The sequence below is a fragment of the Populus trichocarpa genome, chromosome 1 (genome assembly GCF_000002775.5).
Source record: "Populus trichocarpa isolate Nisqually-1 chromosome 1, P.trichocarpa_v4.1, whole genome shotgun sequence".
NCBI lineage: Eukaryota > Viridiplantae > Streptophyta > Magnoliopsida > Malpighiales > Salicaceae > Populus > Populus trichocarpa.
This window is the reverse complement of record NC_037285.2, coordinates 35,591,925-35,616,374: the sequence shown is the minus strand read 5'-3', so window position 1 is coordinate 35,616,374 and position 24,450 is coordinate 35,591,925. Positions and strand designations below refer to the sequence as shown.

General features: G+C 35.4%; 1 protein-coding gene across 1 annotated transcript; it reads left to right on the top strand.

Annotated features, from left to right (window-relative positions):
* Positions 1-3,481: 3,481 nt before the first annotated feature.
* LOC18095321 (nuclear pore complex protein GP210) lies at positions 3,482-23,990 on the top strand. The gene is made up of 36 exons (XM_006369870.3): positions 3,482-3,886; positions 3,976-4,244; positions 4,347-4,513; positions 4,626-4,842; positions 5,511-5,857; positions 6,933-7,112; positions 7,196-7,334; positions 7,429-7,577; positions 9,809-9,920; positions 10,016-10,608; positions 10,730-10,853; positions 11,009-11,289; positions 11,695-11,802; positions 11,957-12,019; positions 13,454-13,645; positions 14,730-14,789; positions 14,875-14,943; positions 15,314-15,460; positions 15,639-15,758; positions 15,877-15,996; positions 16,665-16,820; positions 16,902-16,964; positions 17,061-17,161; positions 18,309-18,714; positions 19,292-19,394; positions 19,484-19,596; positions 19,845-19,916; positions 20,329-20,404; positions 20,557-20,664; positions 20,762-20,903; positions 21,535-21,615; positions 21,698-21,914; positions 22,229-22,295; positions 22,872-22,963; positions 23,210-23,270; positions 23,358-23,990. Exons 1-36 carry the CDS (start codon positions 3,708-3,710, stop codon positions 23,708-23,710), a joined length of 5,847 nt encoding a protein of 1,948 aa, XP_006369932.3. The 5' UTR covers positions 3,482-3,707; the 3' UTR covers positions 23,711-23,990.
* Positions 23,991-24,450: the final 460 nt, after the last annotated feature.

The following is a 24,450-nucleotide window of genomic DNA, read 5'->3' as shown; positions in this document are numbered from 1 at the left end:
TGGTGCATTTGTTATTTTTATTCAACCCAGTCCTTTAACACTTATTTTAGTTTCAAATTCACTCCTTCAAGCTTAAATTGTTCTAAATTAATTTAATTTAATTTAATTTTGCCAAACCAAGCATCAACCGATCACCAAATTTATTCCTTGAGACCACAAGAATCTCATATGAAGACAATTGTAGCAAATCATCAAGTGCAATCCTAAACCAATCCAACTTAAAAATGATAAAATTATAGAGAAAAAAAAATAATAGCATTATTACAATTCATAGTAATTCTATGATGGTGTTTACAGTGAAACTCCAAGCAGTTTTAGTCTTTTTGTAATTGTAACATTCACTACCTCTATTTAATATATTAATGTAATTTTTTCATTTTTATGTCATGCTGCTTAGTTCTTACTAGTTATTTGACTAACTCTTTATTATATATTTTTTTTTCAATATGAAAATTAAATACGCAAGCTTTTCTAACGTGTTTTACTGCATAAAAAATTCTAAAAATAAATTGAAAAGTTTATACATACATCTAATTAAATAAATTAATAATCATGTGTGTAAATAAATGGAAAAAAAATCATTGTCGATAACTAAAAATAAAACTGAAAAAATAAAGAAACATGTTTGGATCAAGATATTTGATCCCGCAACACAGACCATTTACTTGGTTGTTTAGTCAATTTATTTATTAAAATAAATTTTTTATTCAATCAAATAATAATAGAAACAAACATACATATGAAATTGATTTAATAAAATAAAAAATATTATGCAAAGCTGCTAAATATTATTTAAAAATAAATATTTTTTATTTTAAAAAATAAAGTTCATCTATATAAAACATAGAAAACGCATAGATAAATAAGAATAATATCTTCAAAAATTTAATACATATAAAATAATTAAAAAAACATCTATTAAAAAATTCTATACATGCAAAATAAAAAATAATAGAGAAGGGATATTAATTGAAACATAAATCAAAAAATTATTTTTAAAAAAGACATATATCAATAAAAATAAAAACCAATACTAGAATAAAAAATTAAGAAAAAGACAATGATAGTCTAGGTGTCGCAAACATGTTTTAAATAAATAAAAACAAACAAATGACTCAGGTTATAACCCCAATTGAGTTTAATAAATTGATTTTATTTTAATTAGATAGTAAATTAATAGGTAACGATAGTGAACATACAATTATTTTTAAAAAAAGATCCCGATAACTTAAAAAAAAATAAACCTTTGGGAATATGAAATTGGATAAAACAGGAAAAGAAAACCCAGTTCGAGGTTGTGTGATGCATAGTTTTAAAACCCGACTCGGCAGGTCGACCCAGGTCTGGAACCGGGGCGGGTTTATGAAAAAATAAGGATAATTAAAAACTTGCTTGGGCCGGCGGATTGACCCGACAAGACCCGGTCAAAAACCCGGTTGCAACCCGTTGACTATTTTGTTTTTACCAAAACAATGTTATTTTGATTTATAAAAAAAGTTGAGGTTGACCCAGGCGACCCAGGCCTTGGGCCGGGTTTACAAACACTGGTGCGATGGACGTGTAACATGGGTAATAAAGGGTGAGCTAACCTCCAGGTTAACTTGCAAAACTCGTGGCTCAGGTCATAAGATTGTAATGACCTGATAAAAAAGAATTAAAAAAAATCACAAAGCTATTCTTAAAAAACAAATCAAAGTCAGATGATGAAATCAAAAAAGAAAATAAGCAAAAAAACGGATGTTAATTTGCGTTAACTTTTCAAATTCATATTTCTGTTCACTAGACTAAAAATACCATATATGAAAAAAAAATATGAAGCTCAATCCCTACTAAATAAAAATGTTGAAAGATGTCAAGAAAAAAAATTAATTACAGGAAAGGAAATAAAATAAAAAATAGTAATTAAAAGAATATGGGTGAAAATTGAAATAAAAAATAAATTAGAGGGCAACAATTTTTTTTGATTGAAAGGTTAAACTGAAAAGAAAAATAACTTTAATAAGAAGAAAAAATAAAAAACATAAAGACTATCAATAAAACTTTTACAAAAGGATCAGGGGAAAAAACTATAAATAAAAGGAATGAGAACCAGATTGAAAATAATAATATGTGACAAATTATAATTCAAGGACTAAATTGAAAATATACAAAACTTTTATAAAAAAGACCAATAACAAAAGTTAGAAATAAAAAGAATAAGGACTAAAACTGAAATACTAAAAATAAAGAGGGTCGTCCTGTATTTTTTGACAAAGAAGAGAGAAAATAAAATAAAAAACAATTACCAACGACAAATCATCCAACTTCCATAGTCATTGTGAAAGGTGGCATTTGACGGTCATTCATCACCGCATAACCCACTCAAAAAGCACGAGTGATGTCGCCAACAAGTTTTTCTTTTTCCCTTGATATCTTATGTTACTAAAAGACTAAAATGCCCCTAAGCTTATTCATAAATAATAAAAAATCCTTGACACAAATACAAATTCAAATCTTTTTATTGTTCATTTAAAAAGGAAATAATCAGGAAGCCCCTTCACAAAAGTTCAGTTTTTAAAAGAAAAAGATGGATGTATACCTATAAAAAAAACTATAATACCCCATAGCTGGCCATTATTTTTGTATAGAGAGGGACAAAATATAAAAGAAATTTTGTGTGCATCGGCAATGTTTTTCCCATATGGTTCTAGAATCTGGAGTTATTTTTGAACTTTTAAGGGTATTTGGAAGTGTGGTAACGGTTGTTTTCCAACGTGTTTTTTATTCCGAAACACTTTAAAATAATATTTTTTTATTTTTTAAAAATTATTTTTGACATCAACACATCAAAATAATCAGAAAACATAAAAAACATATTAATTTAAATAAAAAAATAAACTTTTTTAAATTTTTTTAAAAACACTTTCTAATCACAGTGAAAAACACTACCATACAGTTCCACCGAAGTATTTCACAGCATAATTATCCAACCAAAATCCCACACATGAAATCTCTTGTTCCCTGTTGCTCACAAATAATTATATCAACACAGAGAAAATGAAAGCGGGAGAATGAAAAAACAGAACATAACTTTCATGCCTCAAAATTCAAACCCTGTTTTAATCACAATCTCGCATTTTTCTTGAACTTCAAATCAAAAAGATAATTTTTCATTTAAGAAATTATATTTCTAATAAAAAAATACATTTCGTCAAAAAGAATTAATGAATAAGGAATGAAAGATTTGACTAGAGGAATACATTTTTTCTCCTTAATTTAAATTATTAAAATCTTTATCTTAATTGCTTTAGGTTTTAATTAAAAAACCCATGCCATGCCGCTGACAAAAAGAAATATCTTCCCTCCAAATATTTTTTTTATTAAAAATTTAAATCCTTGAATAATTTCTTTTCAATATTTGTTTTAATTACCACAAATACCCAACATTTTTTTTTAAAAAAGGGATAGTTAATTAATTAAAACTCATGGGTACATGGCAAATGTTTTCGGGGCAGCACTAACCTCACTCCAACATAACGGCAGCATCACTACTCTCCCTCTCTCTCTCTCTCCTGAAAAGTTTGCTAAAACCCTGCTTTCTAGGGTTTTTCCTTCCATTCTCAGCTTTAGCTCGAACTGAACTCATTTCCCTTTTCTTTTCTGCTCAGCAATTACTTTCCAAGAAAAAACCACCTCCACCATGCTTTGACTCGACCAGTAATCGAAGGATGAAGGTGCTGCGTTTTGCTGCGTTTTTGGTAGCTTTCACTACTCTCATTGTCGTCGGCAAAACGACGTCACATTTGAGCCCCGGACCTCACGTCACCGATGTCAATATTCTGTTGCCTCCTAAAATGACGCGTCCCGTCGAGTATCGCCTCCAAGGAAGTGATGGCTGCTTTAAATGGTAATGAATAATTCATATATATATATATATATATATATTATTTTTAGTGATTTTATTCTAAGTTGTTTTGATTGAGTAAATCTTGACAGGTCATGGGATCATCACGATATTCTATCAGTTATACCTGAGTATAATTTAAGCTACAGCCACTGTTCAACCAGTGCACGGTTGAGATCAATTGCTCCCTTTACCGGTCGGAAGGAGACAGCTATTTATGCTGCTGATGTACACACTGGCATTGTGATTCGCTGCAAGGTCTTTATTGACAATATTTCCAGAATCCAGATATTTCACAATTCTATTAAACTTGATTTAGATGGTCTTGCTACTCTCCGAGCTCGCGCCTTCGATCGTGAAGGTACCTTCGCCCCGGTATATTATTATTGTGATGATGATAGTTGGTAGTGATTCATCTTTATTCTCCCATGTTTGTTGGTTCTCGGTTTTCTGTTGGTTGCAGATAATGTGTTTTCGTCATTAGCTGGATTACAATTCATGTGGCAGCTGATGCCTGAAACGGATGGATTGCCGCACCACCTTGTCCATGTTCCTCTCAGGGATTCTCCGCTCAGTGATTGTGGTGGTTTATGTGGTGATTTGAACATCCAAATAGAACTTGAAGATAGTGTATGTCTACTGTTTGCTGCGTACCATAGTAAAATGAGATATATGATTGAGTATTATAATGCATGGTCTAATCTTTGTTACTCAGTGTTGTATTCGATGATTCATTGTGCAGGGTGTATTCTCGGATTTGTATGTTGTGAAAGGAGTCGAAATTGGCCATGAGAATGTTTCGGTGCATTTGCTTGAGCCACAATTTAAGCACTTGGCTGATAAGATTGTTCTAACTGTGGCAGAAGCCATGTCACTTGAACCTCCCTCACCTGTTTTGGTCCTCATTGGTGCTGCCTTTCGATATACGCTCAAAGTCATTCGTGGGAATATTCTGCAAGGTTTCTTTCTTGAATCCTTCCTTTTGCACTTGGCAGCAAAATTTTTGTTTGGTTCATTGTCAAGTTTGATGACTCTGCCTGAGAGAATTATGGCCATATAATATGTAATTCTTAATTTCTTTGCCAGTATTCACTTCTGATTCTATGATTGCTATAGCTTAAAACTGAATATAAGATTGCATCAGAAACAAGACAAGTAAGGATTTGGCATCTTCTTTTGAGTAATGGATCAAATTTATTCGGTTCAGATTACCAGCTCTTGCCACTTAGGTTGTAAACTGGATGATGTTCTTGCCTTGATTTCCATAACTGATTTAAGAGATAATCTTAAACAATTTTTTACCTAAGTTTTTTATTAGATGATTGTTTGTATTGTGCTTGAAAGTTGCATGTGGGTGAATAATATTGAGGATGAATGGTGGAAACTAGTTTTGTTGAAGGCTAGTTTCAGTTGGAAATCTTTTCCTGGGTTTCAAGTCAGAGCAAGATATCTGTTGTTCAATTCTTGAGTTTTATGTGCATAGAAATGGCAAATTGGCATGCGGTATGTTGGTTGTCTTCCATGAACTGTGTTGGCCTCTTAAGAGTTGCATGGGCTATGTGCATCTGGTTGCCCTATCAGCTTTGCTCTTAATTATCTAACTTCAATATCTGTTGGCATTTTGCAGTGGTTGCTCTTCCATCTCCACATCATAGGTGGTCTGTTTTGAACTCTTCGGTTGCTGAAGTGGACCACTTGTCAGGCTTTGCTCAGGCACTGAGCTTAGGGGTAACATCTGTCATTGTCAAAGATACTAGAGTTGCTGGCCATATGCAAGTTTCATCACTTAATGTGGTTCTACCTGACACTTTGTGCTTATTTATAATGCCCTTGCCTGTTTCTGGTGATCCTGTTGATGGATTGAAAGCCATTCCATCCTTGGCACGTTGGTTTGTTGTTTCTGGTCGTCAATATATTATTCAAATGAAGGTTTTCTTGGGGGGACCTGATGCGCAAGAAATCTATATTACAGAGGTAAATCCTGCATTCGTCTGGGATCTTAAAATTAAATCAGTTATGGTGTATGTAGTTCATACTTGTAACTTGTTGGAATTCTTTTCATGGTTGTTTTCTCTTTGGTCAATATGGCTGGCTGTGGTACGTGACTGGTGGAGTCCTCTCACCTCCCTTACCCGATTCCCCTCAGCTCTGCCCCAAAAGAAAATGAACCATATTGTGGCTGTGTATCATGGTTGGTTTTTGGACTTATTCTGGATATGAACTTATAGTTGTATGAATGAACAGCCCGAGTCGCTGCTAAAGATAGATCTCAGGCTGAAACTGTATTCATAAAGTACTTAAAAGAAAAAAAAAAGATGATGTTTTGAACCCAGGACCTTGGCACTACTTGGATGGACCTTTATCTAGAGGCTAGGTGGCATCCACAAAGCATGGATTTTGGTTTGTTTTGGCCTCAGAATATGCAGTAACTTATGTGAATTCTTCACGCCATTTCTTTCCAATTTTAAGTTTTGATAGTATCTTGGAAGAAGTTGAATAATTCATTGTTCATATGGAAAAGCAATTTCGTAGGATTGTTCACAGCTGTTACCTCTTCGTTATTGTTGCAAGCGCAATGTGATACTGAAATGTTAAGGTGGTGAGTATCATCAATTATATAAGTGCATGCTGTGTATTTTAGCTGATTATTTCTCCCTTAAAAGTCTGCCTAAATAACTGCTTTTAATGTGATAGAAGAATAACTTCCTTTAAATCTTTTATCTTGTATTTTCTGGAATTACAAGAAGTGTCATAATGCTAGAGTAACTCTTCTAAAAAGAATGTCAATGTTTTTTGAAACTCATGTTCTTTTTTTACTCACTCTCTATGCTCACCAGATTTTGAATTTATGTGAATTTATCTTATTCTCTTGTATTTCCACTTTCCTGTTAATTCTTGAGTTTTCTAGTTGTGCTTGAAATTTTGCTGGTGGTTGTCTCTTCAGACTTCTTTGTTCTTGGGCATATCTTTTTTGCGGGCCAAATGTTCTGCTGGCACTTTCTCCTTGTTTTCTTGATTGTCATCCCTGAGAAGTTTGCTGCTTTTACAGAGTGATGACCTTAAGTTGCACCATGAGCAGTCTGAATACTGGACAATTTTCATGTTATCAGAGGATATTGTGGTCAAACATGGCTGGCGAAATTCCAGAATTCTGAGAGCAATTTCCCTTGGTCAAGGAAAACTAACAGCTTCTTTAACTTATTTTAGTGGGCACCGGGAGAGAAAAAAGGTGAGACTTTATAGTACTCTTTTGTGTGGTTCTGTAGCCTTTACTGAGCTGCTGTTTATATCTAGCTCTGCTCTCTTGTATAGGTTCTTAGCGCCGCGCAAGAAATTATGGTATGTGATCAAGTGAAGTTCAGTTTGGATGGAGCAAGCGGTACACATCAGACTATTCTTCTTCCCTGGACTCCTACTATTTACCAGGAGGTGGAGCTAAAGGCAACAGGAGGTTAATCACTTTCTATCTTTCAGTCTCAGTTATCAAGGTGTTTACTTTGCTTCCAAATATCTTGAGGGTAAATGAAAGCTGTTATTTTATGTAGGCTGTGCAAAAACATCCAGTGATTATAAATGGTTTTCTTCAGACACGTCTACTGTGTCAATATCTCCATTTGGGGTACTTCAGGCAAAAAAGCCTGGTAAAGCGACTGTCAGAGTAGTGTCCATTTTTGATTCTTCTAATCATGACGAGGTAATAATATCATAGCTCTCATTTATTAAGGCATATACTTGAGGGGCACAAATCTTAAGCAGTGTTTTTAATTTTTATAATCTTCATTATGAGTTTTGCTTTTAAAGATAGCGGATTTAGAGTTTCCTTGCACTTCCACAGGGTACATGATATGTTTTGCCCTTGTTCTTTTCCAATCCTAGTGTAGCTCCAGCATTTCTCTTTTTGTTAGTGTTATATTTGTGTGTACATGTTGATGATTTATGTAGTCCTTCCATCCAACAATGTCCAGAACAAAGGCACACATAGTAAACTCCTCCACCAAAGGCTGATACCTTAATATTTATATTTGCCGATTGACATGACAAATTACCCATTTTACTCTACCAACAATACTAGGCAATAATGGTAAGACCCAGCAAAAAAATAGCATATTAATGTGGCTAACTTGTGTCATATTTCAGACCCTTCTCCTTCATCTACTGGCTTAATAAAATGGAACCTTTTTAAAAGACTATCACAAAAAATACTCTCAATTTCTTATCCAAGTAAAATTTGAACCATTGGGAAAAATATCAATAGGCAAGAAATAAAAAGAAATGAAATTCTCATGGTAAAGGGAAAGTGAACAGCTAAGAAAGAGATGAAAAATGGAATCCCAGTGACGAGGGAAGAAGCAAATCTGAGCCACAATAGCAACAATGTAAAGAGAAATAGAAAAGAAGTAACATACCCTTAACTTGACTTTCTCTCATTGCCTCAGAGGAGAGAATGATAGAAAATGCACCACCCTTCATTTGCATCCTATCCCTGAGCTGCACACCTATCACTTGGCACAACATTGAAGGCCTCTTAGCTAGGAGTTGTCACATTTTTTGCTTTGTAACTGGCATCTAACGTTGTATTCAAGACCATGTTTGTTACCACTTGCACTTTATAGAAATTCCAATGAGAAGTTTTGGCAAGTCAAGCTGTTAGTCACCACCTTCAAATTTTAGCCCTTTCTTTGTCATCTTAGCTTTGTGGAAATCTAGCAGTTTTGCCCCACATACTAGAATCTCTAAGAAAGAAGGTAGGTTTTGACTAGGCGAACAGCTCAAGCTGCTCAACAAAAGATGGGCTTTCCTTGCTTCAGCACTTCTGCACAAATACACTATGACACCACTGGCATCAAACTTATAAAAAGTGGATTAGGGTAGAATTGGAGCTGAACCGTGATGGTATTAAGTCTGATGGAAGTCTAGTGTTTCCAGTTGCAACATAAAGGAATCAATTTGGTTCTTATTTTATTATCAAATAAAATGAGACCTATTTGAAAGATTACCCCAAATCAAAAGCTAAATAAAAATATGAGGAAGTGCTTTCTCTTATAATTTTTGTATAGAAGCAGGTCATGTCAGAGTTCTATTTTTTTTTCTTGCAAATCTTTTAAGTGAGTCCCATCATGCTTGCTTTGTGCTGCTTGGATGGCAAAACAAGTCAACTTGTCATTTCACTGGCAAACAGATAGGATGGTTCAACAAACTCCAATGGAGGAGCTTGTCATGTGTGCATCTGCTAACTGTGGTGGTGAACTACTTTAATCGTGGAAGTACATGTACAAGGATTACCTTAGCTAACATGCACATCCAACAATTTATTCCTAGTTGCTCAAAGCATAGTGTGAAGTTGAAGCCTTGCAATATCTAAATAGGTTTTTTTTTTTAATATACATTGAATTGCTCCTATTATCAGTACAATGCTGTGCCTTGAACTCTTTTTTCAATATGTGATGCAGTATACAGTGTCTGTCCTCTGCTCTCCTCTCACTTGTTTGTATTTTATTTTGAGTGCTTTGGCATGGGCCATCGGCACCTGCATATTATCATTATTGCGGCTGGAGGTGTACTCTTAGCGAATTCCCAACATTTTTTCTTTCTTTCTTGGGCTTTTGAATTTAATTTATTTGTTTTATTTATTGATCTTGTCCTGTTTAAGAGGCGCAAAGGCACATGGATTAAAGATTATATATTTCTTTCCCAAAGCCTCAAAACCTGCGTGTTTGTTTGAAATCTGTCTCTTTCTTGTCATGACCATGTCAATATGGAAACTCTAGTCAATCTCTTCAAGTCAGTAATAATGCAGCAATATCTGGATATGCAGGATTTTGTTGAACAATGTTCACGCGGGAAATCTTGTTATCTGGATTGCTTCCTTGTGCTCCCTTGATTAATTTCATCTATATGAACTAATGTATCCTTTTCTTGTAAAAGGTGGTCATTGAAGTTTCTGTACCATCATCTATGATTATGCTTCAAAACTTCCCTGTAGAGACTGTTGTAAGATCACATCTTCCAGCTGCCGTAACAATGAAAGCATCAGATGGTGAAGCCCTTTCTCAAAATCATCAGGAATGTGCTTTTGGTTATAAATGTTTTCACTTTCATGTTCTTTTGTTCAATTCAATTTCATGTTTGCAGGTTCCTATTATTATACATGTGATGCTTTTCATCTATTCGTAAAATGGAAAGTTGGAAGTGAGTCTTTCGTCATTGTCAATGCAACAGAGGAGGCACGTATTGCAGAAAAACTGGGGGCTTTTCACCTCTATGAATCAGTTTATGGTCCACCATGTTCATGGGCCTATATATATGCTTCCGGTCCTGGGCAGACCATGCTGCAGGCAACATTGTCGAAAGAACATCACTTGGATCAATCGTTTCATGGGTCCATTATTTTGAAGGCATCATCACGTATTGCAGCATACCCACCACTTACAGTGCATCAGGTAGTAGATGGAAGCCAATTTGGTGGGTATTGGCTTGATTTGGGTCATGTTGAAGCAAGCAATCACCTGGAGCCTTTGGAGAGCTTGTATCTTGTCCCTGGAACAAGTTTAGATATCATGCTTCTTGGTGGACCAGCACCATGGGACAAAGATGTTGACTATCTTGAAACTGTGGAAATATCAGGTGACAAGCATGCTTCCAGTAAAGATGGAATTCATGCACGTCGGATTTCTGGCAGCTATCAGAGTATGTACAGAGTTTCATGCCAAACTCTGGGGATATTTGTAAGTTATATATTGTGTTCTGGAGCTATAGACTATTGTAGTTCTTTTTGTCGAAAGCATTTGTATTGTGCTCTATTTACTACAAAAGTCGTAACATTTCTGTCTGTTTGATATGACTCAGGATTTGGTTTTCAAACGCGGGAATTTGGTTGGAGATGACCACTCTCTGCCTGCAATAGCAGAAGTTGCTTTGTCTCTTACATGCAGCTTTCCATCTTCAATTGCACTTATCGTTGATGAACCCGGTGAATATTTAAATTTTTCATCCCAGACATGAATGACAATAAATTATAATTTTATTTTGACTTACCTTGCATGCAATTGGCTGAATTTGTGGCACTCTTCAGTTAACAGACATCCCCAACTAGTTTGGTATTGAGGCTTGGTTGTTGTTGTTCAGTTAACAGACATGATGCCATAAGGTTCGCATCTCTTGCTGATCGTAGCACAGGGCAAATCCGCACCACCCCTGTTACTGTGGCAAATGGGCAAACTATTAGGGTGGCTGCAGTTGGCATAGGTGTTTCTGGAGAAGCTTTTGCAAACTCATCTTCTCTTTCTCTGAGGTGGGAGTTGAGCAGCTGTGAAGGACTGGCATATTGGTGGGCTGATGCTTATGAGTCGCAGAGATTGAAATCCAGCTGGGAGAGGTTCTTAGTCTTGCAAAATGAATCAGGAGAAGTACTGCCAGAACTTGCTTTTTTTTTTTTTTTTGTATTTCATGTATTCGTTTCACATTCTATATGCCTCCTTGCTTTTCTTAAATTGTTCTGAGATTTATTTAAGGAATTTTTTTATTTAAGAAAGAAACTCTATTGCTGAATAAGAATATTTCAAAGGTATCTTCATGAACAAATATGCACACGCACACCCCCAACACCCCACATACACTCAATATTCACATGCTCATACATGCATGAAAGGCAAATAGTCTGGTAAGTTTCATAAGGAGCAAGTATTCCCAATATTTGCCCGTTCTGTAAATATGTGAATTACACATCCTCCTAAAATAATGAAAAATCAATATCAATGTTCCCTTTTTATTTATGAAAATTTTAATCTGAGGTGTTGAATATTCGTTTTCAGTGTATTGTTCGTGCCACTGTTATTGGTCTTGATGATGCCCTCGGTAGTCATTATTTGGCTCAGTTGCGAAGTCTAGAGAATGTTCTTACAGATGCTGTAAAGTTGCAGGTATGCTCGTGTTATTTTACATCAAATCTCAGATGATAGTTTATTAAGTTGGGTTCATGTTATGCTGCCATGTGTTTTTTCTATACCTTCTGTTCATATTGATCAATTATTGCCGTCTTAAGTTTGACTCGTCTAAATTTGTACAAATATGCAGCTTGTTTCTTCTTTGAGAGTGAATCCAGAGTTCAACTTGTTGTATTTCAATCCCGATGCTAAGGTAGATTCCAGTGCCAGACTAATAATTGCTTGTGTCACCTGCTTTTTTTAATAAATATGCACTACCAGTTTCTTTTGAGCTTATTTAATGACATTTAATGACTTGTGTGTGACTTCATGAAATTTCTACTTCTTCCAAGGGAGTGAGTCATCATGTTTTGCACATGCAGACCATCTTTATCATTTTATTGCCTGTTTTGCTAGTTTTACATCAGCAGAAAACAGACAACTTTATTGTTTGTTTGCAGGTTACATTCTTGTCATGCTAATAAAAAACTGTCACTCAAATAAACGAATTATTGATACTTTTATATGACAGGATTGGTGTTTAGTTAATTGCAAACTGAGAGAGAATGATGGCTTGAGAAATTGAATCACATACAAAGAACACTTGGTATTTTGTTTCTTGTGAAATGAAGAAGTTCACAACCTCGCTGATTGATGTTTTTGTAACTTTTCTGAGTCAACAAAGGAGAAAGGAAGAGTTATCTTCCTATGCAATATGACGTGCTCAATGCCTACGCAATATGAAGTGCTCAAAGCTACATCTCAATTTCCTGTGCAATATAGATGCTTAATGCTCCTTTCCAACTAAACATTTTCAATTTTTTCCTTGCCTCATGTTGTATGTGTCAAGCTGCACCTGTGCATTTTGACATCAAATTTTGTGTATCAAGGACAATTCAAAAGCGAACTCTCATAATGAAAGTTGACATATTGATTAACATATATCTGCAACAATGGTTGGAATAGCTTCAAGAGAGAGTCACCCCTGATTAAAAACCCAATTTCTGCATGCCGAGTTGGTTTTTCATCAGATTATGGGAGATAATATTTCTCTCTCAGCAATGTTATCTGTATCGTTTTCTTTTATGTGGATTGTGTTTGTCGTATTGAAAGCACATTCGTGATTAAATATGAGCTTGCTAAATGCGAAGGGCTTCTTGTCCAAAAAACTCCTTTGATGTGCTGCTCCAGTCATTTTCTTTGAAAATTCTTTTTTGCTATTTATGATAACTGTTGTTTTGGATGGGATAAATGATGTTTAATGTCCTTTTGTGAGTCCATACTACTTGTGCAATTTTTGATTTGTACCATCAACTATTGCATTTAATAGGTATGTTCAAACTTCAATCTCATTGATTTGGTCCATACTACTTGTGGAATTTTAGATTTGTACCATCAACTATTGCTTTTAATAGGCATGTTCATACTTCAATCTCATTGATTTGGTTCCAAATGCTTAAGGTATAGAATGTTACTTGAGTATTAGTTCCATATTGAGGTGGATTTAGTTTATGATCGAGCCAGATGGCACAAAAATTGCATGCTCCAACTAGTTTGGATTTGAGTCTTAGCTGCTGCTGCTGCTATATGATCTCTTAATCATGAATTTCAGGCTTCCACATCTTACACAAGCATTTTTTCTATTTAGGTAAATCTTTCAATTGCTGGAGGGAGCTGTTTATGGGAAGCTGTTGTGAATGATTCTCAAGTGGTAGAAGTTGCTCAGCCCCCACCAGGCTTACAATGCTTTCAGTTGAGGCTCCTTCCTAAAATGTTGGGGACTGCACTTGTGTCAATATCTGATATTGGGCTTATTCCTCCTACTTCAGCTTCTGCTGTGGTAATTTGTTTCATCTATTATCTTACTATACAGTTATTCAAGTGAAATTTCTCAGTTTTACAAAATTGCCACTGACATTGATTAAATTTTTATTTTCTAAAGATACAGAAAGCTAGTAGACTATGTAAATGGTGTGTTTGGGGTGCATTTGTAGTGTTTTTGCCAAGACAGGTGCTTTAAAATGTTTTTGAATTATCCATATCAAACCAACAAAAAGCATCAATTTGATGATATTTCAACCCAAGATCACTTTGGAAATGCATTGCCAAACATACAATAGACAAATCACAGAAGTTCTTAGAGAAAAAGAGGCTCTGGTGGAAAGAGAATTTTTCGTCAAGCATACTGGTGAAACTTGAGAAATTGCTACTGTCATCAAATTAAGCAAAGTGTTTAGAAATTCCACCTTTCCTTACAAAAAAAATTGAGATTTTCTTATGCTACAAAGCAAAATCAATCAATCCATCCTCTCCCCTGGAATGTGCATTCTTTTCTTCAAAGCATACTTCATGCTCTATCATGGCATTGTTATTCTCTTCGATTTTTATTTTTCACCAATTAAATAAGATTAAATGCCTAGATCTAGATGTAATTTTGATGTAATGCAACAGTCTTTTTCAATGGTAACTGTTTACCTTACGAAGTGTTGCTATTGCAATATGTCTGCCAATACATGTTAGTTGTTAAATACTAACATAAATGCAAGGATGGTGATGCACAGATGCATATAATCAGTTTTATAAGACTAACTTCCCTATTTCCAAAATAGGTTTTTTGAACAGCGGATCTATTTTTCATATGCAAGGATAGTAATGCATATATGAGTCTAATTTCTACATCATTCAGAAAACATTAATTGTTGTTCCCGAAGGATTTTTTTGTGCCCCTTAGTCATACATGCTCCATATCAGCACATCAATTTAACTAATATCTTGTTTGCACTGTTCAATTATCCCTTGGACTTTATAAACTCTCAGTTGCTTTCACTTCTTTTTTCCTTCAGCTCATGTGATAATAATATTGCCTTTATTCTTGTATTTTATTTTCTATTTCACTCATGGAGTGTTTCATGGAAGTATTGCAGGTTCAAGTTGCTGATGTGGACTGGATTAAAATAGTATCAGGAGAACAAATAAGTCTCATGGTGCGTTTTATGGTGTCTGGTTGACACACAAACACACACACACAAGTATTGTTCTAGTATTCATTTCTTATCTTAATAATTTCAGGAAGGACAGTCACAGCCCATACATTTAATGGCTGGGATTAAGGATGGGAATGCTTTTGACTCTAATCAGGTTTGGATCGATCTGATTAATGCTATTTGGGGAGCTAGTAGTATTCCTGTTCTGGCCCCTGCTTTAACTGGACCTAGTTGTAAATGTATTTGATATTTGTGTGGCCATGCATTTGGAAAGATAGACTGCTTTACAAATTTTTGTAACCTAGTTCATCTCTCCTGTTTGATCTTTTTGTTTCTTAGCGGGACATCTCATGCTCTCTTATCCTCCATTTTGTATTATGTTATTTACTCAATCGTAAAATTCTGTGTAGAAAAGGACAGTCTGTGTTTGTGTGGCCCTGCAAACACTAGCATATGCCAAGTTACACTTGTGTGGTAATTGTTTTAATCCTCAAAATCTTGATGTTTCTGAGCATTTGGTGCAGTATGCGTACATGAAAATTCATGTACACATCGAGGATCCTATAGTTGAACTTGTTGACAAGAATGGTATGCCTAGTGATGCCGGTGGATATGTTAATGCTCCAAACTTTACGATCAATGCTAAAGATCTTGGATTCACAACACTTTATGTGAGTTCCCGGTTTGATGTCGTGCCTTTTATATTCAAATGCATGTTTATTCATTTTTCTTTGTGTTTCGTTGTCAGAGACACACAGACACACTCTCTTTTTTCCCTTTGTTATTTTGTCATGTTTATCGATTCAAAGTTTCAGACTATGTAAGTTTACGGGTAGATCTTGGAATCAGGTTAGTGTTAGACAGCAATCTGGACATGAAATATTGAGTCAATCAATAAAGATAGAAGTATATGCGCCCCTGAGAATTCATCCAGATGATATTTTCCTGGTACCAGGTGCTTGTTACATGGTATGACCCACAATCTTGTGCCTATCCTAAAATGCATTGAAATATGTCCTATCTGAGTTTTGATTTATTGTTCTTGTTTATGTTTCTCATGTATTCTACAACACTTTTTATTGCTTAGCTTGCTATGAAAGGGGGCCCAACAGTTGGCGTATATATTCAGTATGCTTCAATGGATGATGGAATAGCAACAGTGGACAAATCTTCAGGACGACTTTGTGCAATTTCTCCTGGAAACACTGTAAGACCCAGCTGTTAACCTCTTGTAGCAATTTTCATGTATTGACTCTGAAATGTAACATAGAGTAAATTAAGACTTGGATGAGTTGAGTATCTTGCAAGGCTATTATTTTATGTCCTCGGTGTTGTAGAATTTATATCATTTGTCATATATATGATCTTCAATGTCTGCATGAAAATGAATCCTGATTGACTGGATTTCTCCTGAATGAATTCTTGTCATTTCCCCGTCATGCTATGTAGTCATGTGTGCATGTGTGGACAGTTGATAGTTGACAAGCGGTTCACTATTTTGCATGGACCCGTAATCATTCTGAAATAAATGAATTCATAAGAACTATTTTTCTACCAGAGGATATCAATGAGTAACACAATGAACTCTGCTTGTATTCTTTGAGAAGTTGAGTTTAGAGTGTGCTCCTGTATGGTTACCTATTTTTGTTTCCTATCATAACTTCAGTTGGAGCTTTTGGAAATTAATAGTTTTTACATGCATTTTTATCATTTTGAATTTCATATGGACTAAGATCAGGTTGGATAGTTCTAATTCCCCTGGTCCTTATTGAGCCACATGATTCATGTCCAATGTCAGTCCAAGTCAGGAAGATGATGTCTCCTTATTCTTTATGTAATATGCTTTCACGTATTTGCATTTGTTTTTGTGAACAGACAATCCTTTCCTCGGTGTTTGGGAATGGAGGTGTTGTGGTATGTCAAGCACATGGTAGCATTTATGTTGGAGTTCCTTCTTTGTCAATGTTGAGTGCACAAAGCGATAAGCTTGATGTCGGCCGTGAGATGCCGATATATCCATCATTTCCTGAGGTGAAATTTTAAAGTCAAAAGTATTCTTTATTAATTTATGTATCAGTTCTTGGAATATGACTGGCTCACTTGTATTGTCAGGGTGATTTATTTTCATTTTATGAGCTCTGCAGAAGTTACAAGTGGACCATAGAGGATGAAAAGGTTAGGAGGAATATATTTCTCATAATTACTGTTTCAGATTTCTTTTCTTCTCATATGCCTGGTGATAGTAATTAGTTGTCTACTGGTTAAATTTAGGTGTTGAGTTTCAACATGGCAGAAAGCTCAAATGTTGAAAAGCACTGGTTCCCATTGGATGATGAGCAGGAACTTGATTTTATTAAAGTCTTGCATGGAAGGTTTGTTTTCTTAAATATTTTGACATGAACTAATAAAGCAAGGCTTCTTCTGTTATGCATTTACAACTTTTCATTTTTTTCTCAGATGTCTTAAGTTTAAACCGAACTTTCTTCTTATTTTTTCCCCTTTTCTGCCCCTGTGGTCTATCTTTGATACTCCCCATGAACTTGGCCTCTCCCTCTGACCTGATTATTAAATTTACTACTTCGGACAAAAGAAAAAAAAAACTGAGATTTATAAATTTCATCAGATGTTTAAAGTATCTACCTAATTCTTGATGATTTGTTATCTGATGAAAGTGTTTCAGGCCCAACGATGGATGGATCCAAAATTTCCATTCTAATGTTGTATAGCCAATGTCCTCTGACTGTATATGGCCCTTTTCTTTTGGATTTATACTTTTCATTACCAGGCTTGAAACAGTTCTTGAGACTCTTTTATTCATCTCTTCCTAAAGATAACTGGGAAATTCGAAGTATAATTAGTAGATGAGGTAAACTATTTTAGGTGTCCCCTTGTTCAAGGAAGTATTGTGCCTCTTTTTCTCTCTAGTCCTCATGTTGAATTTCTTGATGGACCTAGATGTAAGTTTTGGAATATTTTGCCCTTGGTTCCTTGTGATAAGCAGCTTTAGCAGTATAATTGATGGACCAGGTCCTTCTCATTGCTTCTGGTCATCTTTCTTCCTTCTTCAGCAAAGGATTGTTCTTGGAGGTCAGGCTATAACAAATTAACTTGATTTTACGTCACTGCTTTGGATTAGAGAAAACCAAGTAGTTCTTCACTGTTTGATTGTATCTTTTATGAAATTTGACCCTAAGCAAAGTTACTTTTTGTCGCTGCATCTGGATATTAAGTACAGGTTCTAGGAGTCTGCAAATTATTCTGTTATCACAGAGAGTTGGTCATTCATGGGATCATGGCATGATTTATGATTCCTAGGCACAAGTGTCTAGTGCTTATTTGCTGTAAGATTTAATGTAAACTTCCTTAGAAAGCATAATTATAGTAAAATTTTGATTTTAATTGTGAAACTAGTTTTCTTGTAAGTACTTTGAATCTTTCCTACATTAAGTGCCATAAGTCTGCATTTTCATCTTCCAAGTAATCTAATTTGTCTCATGAGCAATTATGGCTGCATTCCAGATCTGCAGGCAAGGCAAATATCACAGTTACATTCTCTTGTGATTTCGTTTCCGCTTCGTTCTCACAGTCGAGGCTATATGATGCTTCTTTATCACTATTGGTTGTGCCTCCTCTCCCTCTTGCTCTTGGAGTTCCAATGACATGGCTTCTTCCTCCTCATTATGTTACATCTAGCCTTTTGCCTTCATCTTTGGAATCGCATGGTCAACAAGATGCTCAGAGTCGTAGAGGAACAATTATCTATTCGTTATTAAGTTGTGAAAAGAATGAAGTTTGGAAAAAAAATGCAATTTCTATAGATGGAGATAGAATAAAAACAACTGAGAGTAACAATCTTGCATGCATACAAGCCAAAGATCGAACCACTGGAAGAACTGAGATTGCATCTTGTGTCAAGGTCGCTGAGGTATTAGTCTTTCTTCTCCAGCATTACTTTTTTTAATCTGGTCTATTTGAACATCTATTTATTTAAATGTTATATGATTTTGATTATCCACACCTAGTATTCTAAATTTTCACCATTAAGCTCAACTCTATGAAGTAACAGGTCATATAACATGATTTTGGTGCTTGGTTGAGAACATCGTCTTACCATTTTCTAACAGTAATAGCTTTTTGTAGACTAAACAGTCATAGATTTGTCTAACAACTTTGCACAATACAGCAATGCGGCTGAGAGAATCAAGTTGTCTTGAATATTTCCTTAGTACTTGACAGAAACCCAGTCTACAAATAAACACCTCTTATAATGCATCCTTGTGCACTGCTAACAGTGATCAATGTGACTTTGAGAATTTTAACATGCTGCTAGCAATTTTTGTCAAATGCTGGGACTCCGTTGTGTTGGCAAAATATGGAATGTGAATGGTGAATCCTTCCATGTTTATTGCTTTGTTTCAGCATTGCAGTTACTTTTCATTTTATATATGAAGACCTTGGCATCTATGTTTCTGACACTGGTTGATACTGGGCATTTTCATTAGGTGGCTCAAATAAGAATAATGAATAGGGACCCCCCTTTCCATGTAATTTATCTCGCTGTTGGTGCCAACCTTGATCTTCCAATAAGCTATTTTGATGCTTCAGGTATTGATGACCAAATTATACATCTCACATTTTACTGACAACTTATATTTTACATATAAACTTCTTATCTTGTAATTTTTCTTCACCAGGGAATCCCTTTTATGAAGCATATGATGTCATTTCCTATCATGCTGAAACCAACTATCATGAAATTGTCTCCGTTGTGCATACAAGAAATGGCAATGGGACTATCCATCTGAAGGTCTGTTGACGAAGTTAACATATATGTTAATTGTTAATTGCTCCTATGCTATCAACAATCTGCAAGGGCTAAATATGGCTTGGACTTTTATTGCTTTCAATTGTTAATTCATGCTCTTCATCATACAAACTCCATAAGCTTGTAGGATTACCATTCTTTCTCTTCATGTGCGTTCTTTTGGCATCTGTTAAATTTCTGCCTGCCAGTGCCTTATGTATGACAATTCTTGTATTAATTTCTGGTTGAAGGCAATGCAAACTGGTAGAGCTCTGGTGCGAGTATCAATGAACAGTAATCCACGAAAATTTGACTATATACTGGTAACTATTTGCCTCCTTCTCAACTCCAGAACCATCTCCACTCTATAAGTAATTGGTTGCCATCTAGCTGTGGCTGTTCTATTTTCATTCATCAAATATTGAAAATTGCAGTCTATTTTCCTTCTTTCTTCTGTGAAGCACGATATGTTAATGAAAAAACTTTCCCCTCTTTCCCCCCTTTTTTTAATGTGAAAAGGAGCATTTTCTTAAAGGTGATAATTAGTTTTGTGTCTTATGACCTTATGGGACCTACTGAATGGTCATCAGCCACAAATTTGGAGATGAAAAATTAATGTTTTGTGAGTACAATACTTGGAGCAGCTAGCTCAGCTTGGACCGTTATCATTTCTGGTGACCACTCTATTCAATATTTACTGTTGCAGTAGAGTCACCTGAATCTTTCATTTGTCAGGTTTCAGTTGGTGCTCACATATATCCCCAAAACCCTGTCCTTCAACATGGGAGTTCTCTTAACCTCAGTGTAATAGGTGAGCCTACAGTCCATTCTCTGGATTTTCCTTCTGTTTTTTTTTCCTTCTGAAAATGCATTTCCAAGTATCTATGGTTGTGTTTGAGGGCAAAACTTCTTTTCATCATTTACTCCTCTTGGTGATAAATTAACGATTTCTTTCTGTGGTAGGCATTAATGATCAAGTTTCTGGCTGCTGGCATAGCGCTGATGAAAGAGTTGTTTCTGTAGACATGCGATCTGGAAAAATTGAAGCATGTGGAATAGGTTCAACCCATGGTATGGAAGAAATAGCTCTTCATAATGTTAATTCTGTAGTTTTGCCTAATGTGACAGCTATGATTTTTCATAATTGGAACTTCTTGTTTATGAACAGTATTTTTCAAATGCCCAAGCATGAAATTGCAAACAGAAATCACAGTGCTATCAGGAAATATTGTTTCTATTCATGCCCCAAAAGAGATCCTAACAAACATTCCTTACCCAGCAAAAGGATATAGCTTCCCTTTGAGCTTAAGGTTTGTAATCGAGAGTATCTTATATTGAAGTTGATATATTATTGCTCTTTTTTTTTAAGTGACTGCTGTAGAATTTAAATTGATATTTTAATATTTTGAATTAGTTTTCATCTTGAATCTTTGATAATGCATTTGCTATGCATGTTGTTTTGTGAAATTTAATGCATTTAAACCACAGTTGATGGTCACATCTTTAATACGTACTCCAAATAGAACCATCACAGATCCCTCTACAAATCTGACAGATTGTAAGTAATTGATTTGACTTTTTTCTGGATTATATTTTGTTGTTCGAACATAGTTCATGACAAAATTTAGATTCTGGAACATGCTTTTTAGATCGGGTGATATTAGTAAACCTTTACTGTTAGCAATCACATAAAATCTATTAGAAAGTTCTTTAAATCAAACTATTGTTAATATTCTGTTGCTCTAGCTTCTTTTTAGGAATAAAGAAAATGGGATCCTAACAGAATACTCTGGTCATTAAAACCAATCAATTTAATTTGCATCTGCAGCTACAATAACATTTGTTTTTGCTTTTTAGCCTCCATAATTGGTTTGCACATAAATATCGGGTTGCTTAAGCCCACTGGACATTGGCATTAATATTTGTGCTGTATTGGAACAGTGATACTTACAACAAGCTTGAAACTCTTGGAAACAGTAAGGGAGTATCATATGACTGCAAGGTTGATCCTCCTTTTGTGGGGTATGTGTCTGACTCTTCTTGTTATGTTCATCTTATAAACAGATATTTGCAACTTTTGATTTGCTCACTCTATTTACTGAAGGTATGCAAAGCCATGGATGGATCTTGAATCTGGGAATTCCTATTGCCTGTTCTTCCCATATTCACCAGAGCACTTGGTGCATTCTGTACCCAGGTTGAAGGACATGAGACCATATGTATCTATTTCTATAAACGTATCACTCAGAGAAGCCAGCCATGTCTCTGGATCTGCATCAGCAATTTTTATTGGAGGGTTTTCAATATTAGAAATGGACAAGGTAATTGATCTGATGTCTTAGTTGAACATTTTTTGCTACTTGAAGGGAATGACAGCAATCTGCAATTTGTTTATTTGGGAAACAATGGGTGTATTTTTTCCTCTTCACCGAGTGTGTTTGCAATAGTGCTAGGTCTGGCCATCAGCACTTGTTAAGTTCCATTTACTTGTATTTCTATTATAGCAAGACTTTCTTTCTCTAGATTTCACTAAGCTTTTCTTCCATAAAATATAATCAACCTCAAAATCAGGTCATATATATGATTTCAAAACAATACATAAAATGTGTACATGCTGTCAATGTTTTCATTACAGAGTCCAATGCAACTGAACCTGACACCAGATTCCAACAAGACTACTATAACCATCTTGGGAAATACAGGTAAATAAAAGCCTACTTCCTCTGTTTCTCTCTCTGCCTCGTCTGTATTAGGATTTTCTTTTATTATGGTCCAAGTTGATGATAGAGTGCCATCTCACTACTCACAAACCCAACTTATCACTTTCATTTGGAACTAAAAATCAAACCTTCTTTCAGTTGGGCGGTAGTCTCTTTCTATACCTTGTAATCCAATGGTATTCCTTTATAGTAGGTGTTCATGCAAGCACATGCTGATAATTGCCTTGCTGTATAAGTGGTTTGATTATAAAATATTTACACCAAACTTGCCACATGTTTGGCAGCAATCCAAGTTACAGTACACCATTCAAAGATGTCATCACCTCTAACCTCACTTTCCCAAGTCTAAATGGTCACACCATCTTTTCTGAGCTATTAGCTATATGATTACTGCCATCTGGTTTGCTTCTTTCTGGCTTACATAGGATTTTGGAGCGTTAAAAGGAGTGGTGCTGCGGTAGATGTGTTAAGATTTTGTGAATAACTAAATTACATCTCAACTGTCCACCTGACACAATAAAATTTATTGCAAAGATGAAATTGGTTCTCTCATTGTAGATGTTGAAATCCACTGGCTTGATCGGGATTCAATGAAGATCGCTCTTGTCCACAAGGAAGATTTCGGGATAGGTAGCCATGCACAATATGAGGTGAGCTGTTTTTTTTTTTTTTTGGTTCAGTATGTGAGAATTTAAAAGTTGCAAATGAAATAGGCTTTGCATCATCCAAGATTCCAAGGGATTGTGCCCAAACTGTGGAATAGTTTCGGATGTGTTTCAAAGCCATGAAGAATAGAATGAACTGATTTCAAATGACACGGGGAGCACATAAGCGTGTATAATTTTTTTTAACTGTTCATTATAATGGTTGATTCTAGCTGCTTTCAACATCTCCAGGTCGAAGTGTTGAGAGCCAAAAGATTGAAAGATAGAATCACCATCACTCTCCCAGCCAATGGTGAGCCTACATAGCCTTTGAATACTCACAAAAGAGGAGGGTGTCTTTAGCTGCTAAGATGATGTAATCTTGTTTTTCTGTATACAGGTCAGAGAATGGAAATACAAGTTACTTATGAACCTGATGCAAAAACGGGGGCAAAAACTAGCTTTGCAACCTTCATTGGGCTACTAGTAGCTGGATGTGTGATCCTTTGTGTAATTTATCTAGGCTGTTCCTTGCTTATCTCTGAGATATCCAGCATACATGTGCCCTCTACCACCCCTGCCACTCCACCTAGCGCAGCACCACAGACACCTGCTCGTGGCAGTCCTGTCTTGACTGAACAGTCGCCTCGAACACCTCAGCCATTTGTAGATTATGTAAGGAAGACAATAGATGAAACTCCCTACTACAAGCGAGAAGTTAGGAGGAGGTCTAATCCACAGAATACTTACTAGACTCCTCTCTCTCCCTGTGTTTTCTGGTGATTCGGATCAGGGAATTTGTTAATCAAAATCTTGGTAGGTATTGTTTACCTGTTGGGAAATTGTATCGCAATTTTGGTAATGGGATCAAGCTAGATGATGAATATGTTTTTGCCTAGATCCACAGCTTCGGTGACATTGTTGTATTTGTGCATTGCGTTGTCTTCTGTTCCTGTATTGTTGTCTCATATCCACGATGTGGTCATCTTCAGACATGGTATTTTTCCAAATAATTTTCCAAGTTTTAACCAAATACATACATACATACATACATACATATATATAACCAAATACTACTTTTAGATCAAGAGCAGCTAAAACAGCTATGCCTAAAAACCATAGCAATATCAAATAAACACTAAAATGTGTTTGTATGTGGTAGCGTCTGTGTTTTCTGTAAATGCAATATATTTAGAGTTTGGTAACCAAAATCAAAAGAATATTCAAATGTTAGGCCCTACCACTTGTCCGAGGCTGGACCTTGGTTATGGAAAGCAATTTTTTCTGGCTTTTGCAATTTAAGCCACAGGTTGAACTTTTTGGATCTGCAAAAAAGCTATGAAAATTACTAAAGCACCTCTCTCTCTTTCTCTTCTTGTTTATTTTCAATTCACATTCATTTCTCATTCAATTCATTCTAATTACAACAATTCTAACAATATAATCACCATTACTGTTTCACAACCCACAAAGTAATGACCATCCCACAAAAT

Excerpts from the sequence above, each read along its gene's own strand:
- LOC18095321 (XM_006369870.3), top strand. The coding sequence starts at position 3,708 with ATGAAGGTGCTGCGTTTTGCTGCGTTTTTGGTAGCTTTCACTACTCTC. Across the intron at positions 15,461-15,638 it reads TTGGATTCACAACACTTTAT|GTTAGTGTTAGACAGCAATC; the intron begins GTGAGTTCCCGG and ends TCTTGGAATCAG. Across the intron at positions 21,616-21,697 it reads GTTGATCCTCCTTTTGTGGG|GTATGCAAAGCCATGGATGG; the intron begins GTATGTGTCTGA and ends TATTTACTGAAG.